Genomic DNA, 8,704 nt, shown 5'->3' on the forward strand with positions numbered 1-8,704 from the left:
GACAAGAAGCCAACAAGTTAAAACAAGCAGCAAACTTGCAGCAGCTGGAAGCAAGCTCCAGCCCCATTTGCACTAGGCAGCAGAAGCACCTATTTGGAGGCTTCTCGTTTCGGCTGGAGCTGGAACAAATTCCGCCCTAATACCCTTGTCACTTATTCGCTATTCACACTGAAATTGCTACTGGGTCGAATCGTTTTTTCCTCTGTTCCCGTCCCCTCCCCTCACCCCAACTCCCGAGCAAGCGAGATCCAGACCGAGCAGGCGAGCGGCGGCGGCCCGACCAGATCCAGCGCCGGCCGGGCGCGCCGACGGCCAGCCTCCGCCGGATCCGCCGCCTACCGTCTCCTCCGCGGCCTCCTCCTTCTCCCCAGCTGGGCCGTGTCCTTCCTCCGCCGTCCCGAGTTCGTCCCCTCCGACGAGATCCTGGCCGTGATCCCCACCGACCCGTACGAGCAGCTGGACGCCGCGCGCAAGATCATCTCCATGGCCATAGCCTCCTTCGTCTCCCGCCTCGAGGCCCGACCTCCGTGCCCCCCTCTGACTCCGTTGCCTGCCTGCTCCAAGCGACAAAGTGTTGTGACTGACAGACTTGATTTTTCTGTGCTCATAGTGAAGCCGAAGGCCCCGATGGTAGACAGTGAGTTGCTCTGCTTCCAACCTCTCACGGATCCGGCTGGCTCATTCCCGTACAGGAGGTGACCTTGTAGAACATGCAGCACATGAATTATGAAACGGAGAAAGTAGTATTTTCTCATTGTCATTAAATTATATAATATATGAAATCAAGACTCGGGCTAAATCTAGCCAAAACACACAATTTTAGGTAAACCCTATTAAAAACACCATATTTTACTCTAAAAACAGTTCTTAAACTCGTCATTTATACTTATATCAGCAAATTCAGCAGTTGATTAAAATTTGCAGCAAACGGTGATATTTCAGACATTCTATCCCCATCCAGCTCCAGCCACAGTTTCATTACTATACTAAACGAACAACAAGTCAGGTCCAGCTCCAGCCTTCCAGCTCTAGCAGAAAATTAGTTTATTCCAGCTCTAACTAACTTGTTTTCAACTCCAGTCTAAACAAAGGCAGCCTAAGCCTTGGGCTCCTGCTTGATCCTTGAGCCCGCACAGCGAACCGTTTGAGGACACAGACGTGCAGGCCTGCAGGGTGAGCGTAAAGTACTTTTGTTGCTCGGCATCAATACAAGCTCGAATTCTGTTTGTTGTTAAAGTTGTTCATTGGAGCAACCCAATCAAATGCCCTCTGTGGAACAAATCAAAGGTGTCCACCTGACCAAGATACACCAAGTAAAACCAAAATCGGTAGAATGAAGACAAGTTTTACATCGGCGAAATGAACCATCTAAAATTGGACCAAATATTCCGAATGGCTCACAATCAAGCCTTATGGGTCATGCCCAGCGCCTTGAGAATAAACGCGTAAGCAAAGGCATCCTCTCGTAGTTTCTCGAATCTGCAAGTAACAAACAATTAGGCCAAAAAAACAAAAGAATGATATTCATCCTTCTCTATTCGATGCCCCTTGGCTGTGAAACCTAAAATGATGTGCTCAGAAACAAACACAGATGAAGACGAATTACTCTTGTTTTCTGTTTACCTCCCTGACTTGGAGTTGTGTCCAGCACCGAGTTCACACTTGAACAACACAAGATTGTCACCCGTTTTCAACTCCCTCAGCTTCGCCACGAATTTAGCAGGTTCGGAGTACATAACGCATGGATCTGGGTGTTACAAAGGAATGATAAGTGATGCATCTACTACCTGTAGTCAACAGAAACTCTGAATTAATCGAAGGAGCACCTACCATTTAAGCCAGCGGTGACGAGAATGTGGGGATACTCTTGTGCTTTCACCTGCAATGCGGACAAACATAACACCTAAGAGTCTCAGATGAATAAAACTTTGCAGTCAATTTTGACTTATCATGCGGGAGAAATAAAGTGACGAATAGCAGCGCACAGACACATGTCACAATTCTTATTCAGGCTCTCAGAGTTTAGTGCCCTTTCTTTCGACTCATGTATGTATTCATCGAGTCTAAAGTCCAAACCAATCAAACAACTAGTAGTGTCACTAACAAATCTTTACCATTAAAACATCCACCCCCAGAAATGAATACATTCAGTAGAATTCTAAAATTAGTAAATCTGTGTATGAATACATAATATCAGCACTTACGTTGTCAACTGGAGAATATGATTTCATATAAAAATAGTATTCTTCTTTTCTTGGATCACCCCACTCCTGAACGAAGGATAAAAATTACGAGTTGATCAGAGCAGAAACTAAAATACAAGTGCATTTTAGCAGGTGTTTCTGACTAGAAAAAAACAAGTGGACTAAAACAGATAAATAGACAACCAGAATAAAACATGTGCATTGTAAATTTGTAATGGGCATAAATTGTTTAGCTTCTATCTTTTGTTCATAAAGAAAGGAATGGTTTACAAACTACAGGTGTTCAGATAGATATCATAGGAAGATCATCGCAGCCTGAACAAGCACAAGCTATTTTGGCCAAAGCCTAGTCCCAACCAAAGGCTAACCTAAGCGCATCACAAGCTCAATAGAAAACACTTGCCCAAGCTCAAGCTCGACCAATCTGGACAGATGTTCAAATAGCATCACTGCTTCAGTGGTTGGTTGGATGCCACTTGGGGTATTGATTTGACAATGTGGTGTGATGGTTGAGCTAAGTTTGCACTGATTTATCTAAATGATTTAAGCTAGTGTATAGAATGGCGATACAATGGTGGAACATGGAAGAAAAGTTCACTTAAGATGCGTCAGAGGAGATGAATACCTCCCATTCAGCTGTAGTCAATGGAATAGTTGGATCAAGCATGGTTGTGAGAACATCAACGAAAGGTACCCCAACAACGGCTGCCTTGAATAAGTCAGGCCTCATATTTAGGACAGCACCAATCAACAGGCCACCTGCACTTTTGCCATTAATGCAAATCTTTTCCTTCGAAGAGTATTTGCTTTGAATTAAGTGCTCAGTACAAGCAATGAAATCAGTGAAGGTGTTCTTCTTCTTCAACAGCTTTCCATCTTCATACCACTTCCGGCCCATTTCACCGCCTCCGCGAACATGAGCTATTGCATAAACAAAACCCCTATCTGCTAGAGAGAATATTGATCCACTGAAACTCGGATCTACACATACCTGTTGTCATAAGGGGTGTATAAAAGGATTATGCATGGTTAGCACAATAACACTGGACAGAATCTTAGCCTCAAAAAAAAATCACTGGACAGAATCAGTTATACTTCTTGCTGAAACAGGAATCTGTTGATAGTCAGTTTGCCAGGTTTGCAAACTTTTATGGGTTGAAGAGGAATCATTATGTTTTATCACGTTGCTACACAGTCTCGGGCAACCTTACAATGGCAAAACTAGTATTGTGAGATAGGAGCCAATAAGTTTCGAAATATAAATTTTGGGGAAACTTTGTGTATATTGTATAAACAAAGAAAATACACTTGAACTGTTCAAATGAGCCATCTGCCTCTGAGATGAACCGACAATATTGGCATGAATCACAGGCTGCCCTGCAAAATAGTCTAAGATATTCATGATGGAAGAAACTTCCTTTCTGTTTAAAAAGTGGCCCAATATTATACCTCATAGGAGCCAAAGCCATATAGTAGCATGGGGTCTGAGCCATCAAGCTTCACAAGATCTTTTCTATATAGAATGGAGATAGGGATCTGTGTGCCATCAGAAGCGGCAGCCCATTTTCTTTCTGATACGTAATTTGATGCATCAAATCCACCTAAAACCTAAGAAAAGTTATAGGTTCAAATCAGCAGTTCATAAAACAGTTCTTTTCTAATACAACTGGAAGTGGTGAATAAATTACAAATTTGCTAGATGGGACCTAGAACATTTACTGCACAAGAAAATAATACTAACACATCACATACTTTTAAATAAAACTAAAAAATCCATTACTCTGTTCATGTTTATAAAGAAAACACCACTTATAGGATGTGCTAATCAGTATTCCCTCAATTTTAAAATGTAAATCATTATTGTGTATGTATAGGTAGACTTCTGCAACTTTAACCACTGGTTTAAACAAAACTAATAGAATGTCCACAGGAAACTATACAAGCAATTTCTCGTCAAAAGTACTTTCAGAATATTTTATTATATCTAATAAATCTTACTAGATAGCCAGTACTACATCTTTTGAACATAAAGTACTCAAAGTTAATATCAATTTACATGTGGAAATAGATAGAGTGTTAGGTTTGTAAAACAAAATCTGCACAGAGCTTTTGGCTTGGGAAGTCAAAGCAGTTGCGTAAGCAATAGCATAGCATATTAAGAAAAGTCAAAGCAGTAGCATAAGCAACAAACAGAAACTATCCAATCAGTTCTCTATTGCTCAAATACTGATATTCATTGTGCTTGCCTAAGCAGTAGCATAAGCAACAAACAGAAACTATCCAATCAGTTCTCTATTGCTCAAATATTGATATTCATTGTGCTTGCCTTATACCATTGCCAAGTACAAGGGAACCTGAAGAAGTAGACCCCAATTTGTTCCTAACAATACAAAACCAAATGGTGCAAGTGATAGCTTACAGTATTTATTTTCTTCAGTACACACACCCCTGAATCCATATCATAGTCAAAGACAGAGGGTGGTGTCTCCAGTGAGCTATAATGGAACCGAATAATAGAAGAATGGAACTGTGACTCCTCAGGTTCCACTGCATATGCTGGATCAAAGAAATCAATGACTCGTCCACCCTGAAGTTCCCCAACTGACTCTCCATTGGCCTGTAGGCCATATACAGTTACTTTTGGTAGACCATTCTCACGTTCATAGACAGCAATATGATTCTCAAAGAGCTGGAAGTCCTGAATTTTCACGCTGAAAGGAGTGTCAGGTTTTTTGTGCAGTTATGGTACTTATGTTTCAATGGGCGATGCAGCATCACCGATACATAAATTTTTCACATTAATAAGAAAGAGCAAAAGTACAGCCAATTAAATTTGTAGACTAAGAAGGTGCAGATTGAATAACTTATGACAATGTCGTGTGCAATTATCCATTAGGTGTAGCTTGAGTAGTCATCATACATTTCACAAAGGGTATATATTCATCATTACCATTTCTACACTATTTACCTAAGTACATAATTCTCCAAAAACATTTTGAGCGTACTAGATAAAAAGGGCAGCCCGGTGCACGTAGCTCCCGCTTGTGCAGGGTCCGGGGAAGGGTCCGACCACTTTGGGTCTTTTGTACGCAGCCTTTCCCTGCATTTTTGCAAGAGGCTGTTTCCAGGACTCGAACCCGTGACCTCATGGTCACAAGGCTACTAGATAAGAATCTAAAATATACTACCATCAAGCTTATTACACACTTCCTAATTCAAAAGGAAAATAACTGAGCAAGCAAATGTATATTCAAATCAGGAACTTTCACATTGTCATCTTACCAATGATTCATAGGTCTGAAAGTACTGCAACATGAAAACAGTAATCGACATGTTCCAACAAGTTACAAAATTTCAGTGAGGTCCAAGTGCATTAGCTTGTGATTTATGGTGTTAATTCTGTACTTATCAATTTGTAATGGTAGTACAACTACAAGAATCTTTCAATTCATTTTATCAGCAAACTTCCAAAGAAAAAAGGTCTACTGTGCAGTTGTGAAATATCCTTGTTCTTCAGTATCCATATATACATAATAAAGACCTTTTTATTATCTGTAGATTGTCCATATGAACACTAAAACAGAGCTCAGAGAAATCTGAGGCTGGTACAATGAAAACGTGTTTACGTTAAGGTAGATACAACTAACAAGTAACAAGCGTTTGAAAACTGATGCTAACATGCTTCTTTTTTCAGAGTTGAATGCATGATTGTACAAGTTCATATATTCATCATAATCATTTCTATACCATCTCCAAATGAGCAATTATTAAATCAATAAAACAACATAAACCAGATTATGTTGAGAATTTTCACCAAAAAAGGAAACAATCAAACTGACAAACGGTGCTGTGCATCTGGTTATGATCTGGAAACGAAAAATAGCGACCTCTCAAACTGAAATAGCAATGAAGTTGACTACCTTTCTCTATGTGGTAGCAGGACAGTGACCTCAGCTATATTATTCAATGGGCAAGCAACCAATTCAGAGTTGTAGAATTCTTTACTTCGCCTCTTAATATAGAAATTGTTTCCGCTGTGACTGGCTGTCGTATCAATGCCATATACACAAGGTGTCAAAATAGCAAGTTCCTTGTTCCGTCGTTTGGATATGTCTAGGTAGAATATAAAGCTTGTGTTTTTGCTTTCTGATCCAACAAATAAATATTGATTGCTTTCAGAAGCTTGAAGAGCAAGTGAAAACATGTCATCTTTTTCATGATATAGGCATATATCATCCGACTGATCAGATCCTAACTTGTGTAGCCATACCTGCAATGAAAAAATCCATAAATAATAGGTACCGAGTCAATGGAACTATGACAAGCCTTGAAAAACACAGACATGCACGCTTGTCAGGCATTGATGTTAGTATCTAAACTAGCTATTAGAATGTCCAATTTGCTAACATCTTAGGACTCAAAAATAACTGATTAATCTGAAGATGCCACTGTCATTTTGTTAGACTACAAATGAAGAACTCAAGTAACCTTTTTTTCTTTTCTAAAAAGGACAATGAAAGTGACATGTATGGAACAGTGCACACCACCACAATGAATAGCTTGAGAACAATGATGACATAGAACAATTGCACTACTTAAATAATAAAACATCAACTCATTTATTTCTAACTTTTTACATGCTCTTCTACACTGCTCATGAGCACGAACCAGGAAATGTTTCATATGGCAGAAGTGTCAACATACTTTATCTGGTCGATGAATTCTGTCAATTGTTATGTAAACAAGGTAGTCATCACCAGCCCACTCAATGTCAGAAGTAATTCCTTCAAGTTGTTGTTCAACATATTTTCCACTCTCCGCATCAATGACATAAACAGTATATATTTCATCACCCTTAGTGTCTTCTGCGTAAGCAACCAGCTTACTGCTGGGACTGACCTGAAATGAATATTAAATTGAACTACATATATAAGAAACATCGAAGAGATGTGTGCATGAGCACACAGTCACGCAGACATGGAGCAAGGGGATCCAAAATGATACTATACCTTGAAAGCCCCAATGCTGTAGTAGTCATGCCCCCCTGCCTTTACATTCTCATCTAAAAGAATATGCTCATCAGGTGCATTAGGTCCTGAGGGCATCACATCATCTACTGTAGTAGGACCATCCGTTGGTACAAGACGCCTACAGTGTTGCACGTACTCCTTGCCAGTCAATGTTCTCTCATAGTAGTAATACTGCCCTCTGCGAAGAGGCGCATCTGTATCATCTTCCTTGATTCTTCCTCTAATTTCAGAAAATATTTCATCCTCGAGTTGTTTGACATCTAGAAGAAAGGATTGAAGAGATAAACTAAAGACTGTTATAGAACTTATGTGATGCTAGTTGTCATGAACAGGCTAGTGCCTAGCGCCACGGCACAGGAAGACAAATTCCACTAGCAATCAAGCTGAACAGGCTAATAATCCAACAATAAAATTACACCGATAGATCAGCAGCAGCTCAGGTTGATCTTGCCAGCACTAATAAGCATCAAATAGGAAGTATCCAGTGACCAGTATCATGATAAGTTACTCCCTCTGATCCATAAAAAGTGTCGCCCACTTAGTATAAAATTTGTACTAACTTAGTACAGAATGGCCGACACTTTTTATGGATCGGAGGGAGTACTATACAACCTGGGTGAAGCCATACTAATTAAATATTTGGCGCAGAGACAAACACCAAAGCGGTTCGGTACACTCCACATTCCTAAGTAGCAATGTACTCGCATCACCATCAAGCAATGACAAACGGACGATCCTCCCAGCCTCCAGTCCACAGTGACCAGGCACGTCAAGGTACACCAGCAGTGCAGCAGGCATACCCAGCCCACAGAATCAAACGGTCAAATCCAATCGAGCGAATACGCAACGCAAAGCAGAAGCTCCGCAACCAATGGCGGGACCGCAACTAGCTAGGCGGCTCTTCACGTACCGGACATGAGGGCGGCGGTGTAGTCGTTCTCGGCGCGGATGTGGGCGAGGACGTCCGGGTCGGAGCGGGAGTCGTCGCGGAGCCAGTAGTAGCCGTCGACGCGGACATCGCCGTGCTCCGCCAGCTCGCGCGGCACCTTCCTGGCCCCCGGCGCCGCGGCGGCCATCGCGCGCGGAGGGAAGGCGGAGATAGACCCACGAGGCCCGGGGAGGAGGGGGGTGAGAGGAGCCGAGGATGGCGCGCGCGGCGGCGGCGGCTGGTGAGGCCCGGTGGGGTTGGGCCGACGGTATCAGTGTGACAGTGTGGAGCAGCAGAGCTTGGGTGTGTCTGTGCTCTGTTGTAATGCGTGCATTCTTTTGACAGCAACTCTGTAATGCGTGTTGACTGTACGAGATTGGGACTTGGGAGTCGCGCCTGAGTAAAGAACGAGCCGAGGAGGTGCAACGTTGAAGAGAGTGATGGTTGGGCCGGTGGCTTGTTCTTTCTTGGAAGAAAATAAAATCTCTGCCTACTGGGCTCCTGTGTCAAAACTCAAAAGGTTCCTGCACGATAATAGCAAA

General features: G+C 42.0%; 1 protein-coding gene across 1 annotated transcript; it reads right to left on the reverse strand.

The window, feature by feature from the left end:
• Positions 1-956: 956 nt before the first annotated feature.
• LOC100839121 (protease 2) lies at positions 957-8,498 on the reverse strand. The gene is made up of 11 exons (XM_003575894.4): positions 8,145-8,498; positions 7,214-7,494; positions 6,909-7,103; positions 6,125-6,474; positions 4,624-4,915; positions 3,654-3,812; positions 2,830-3,195; positions 2,205-2,270; positions 1,831-1,879; positions 1,624-1,747; positions 957-1,479 (listed from the first exon to the last, which is right to left on the reverse strand). The coding sequence occupies exons 1-11, from the start codon at positions 8,308-8,310 to the stop codon at positions 1,404-1,406; spliced, it is 2,124 nt and encodes a 707-aa protein (XP_003575942.1). The 5' UTR covers positions 8,311-8,498; the 3' UTR covers positions 957-1,403.
• Positions 8,499-8,704: the final 206 nt, after the last annotated feature.

This window comes from Brachypodium distachyon, chromosome 4 (assembly GCF_000005505.3).
Source record: "Brachypodium distachyon strain Bd21 chromosome 4, Brachypodium_distachyon_v3.0, whole genome shotgun sequence".
Lineage (NCBI taxonomy): Eukaryota > Viridiplantae > Streptophyta > Magnoliopsida > Poales > Poaceae > Brachypodium > Brachypodium distachyon.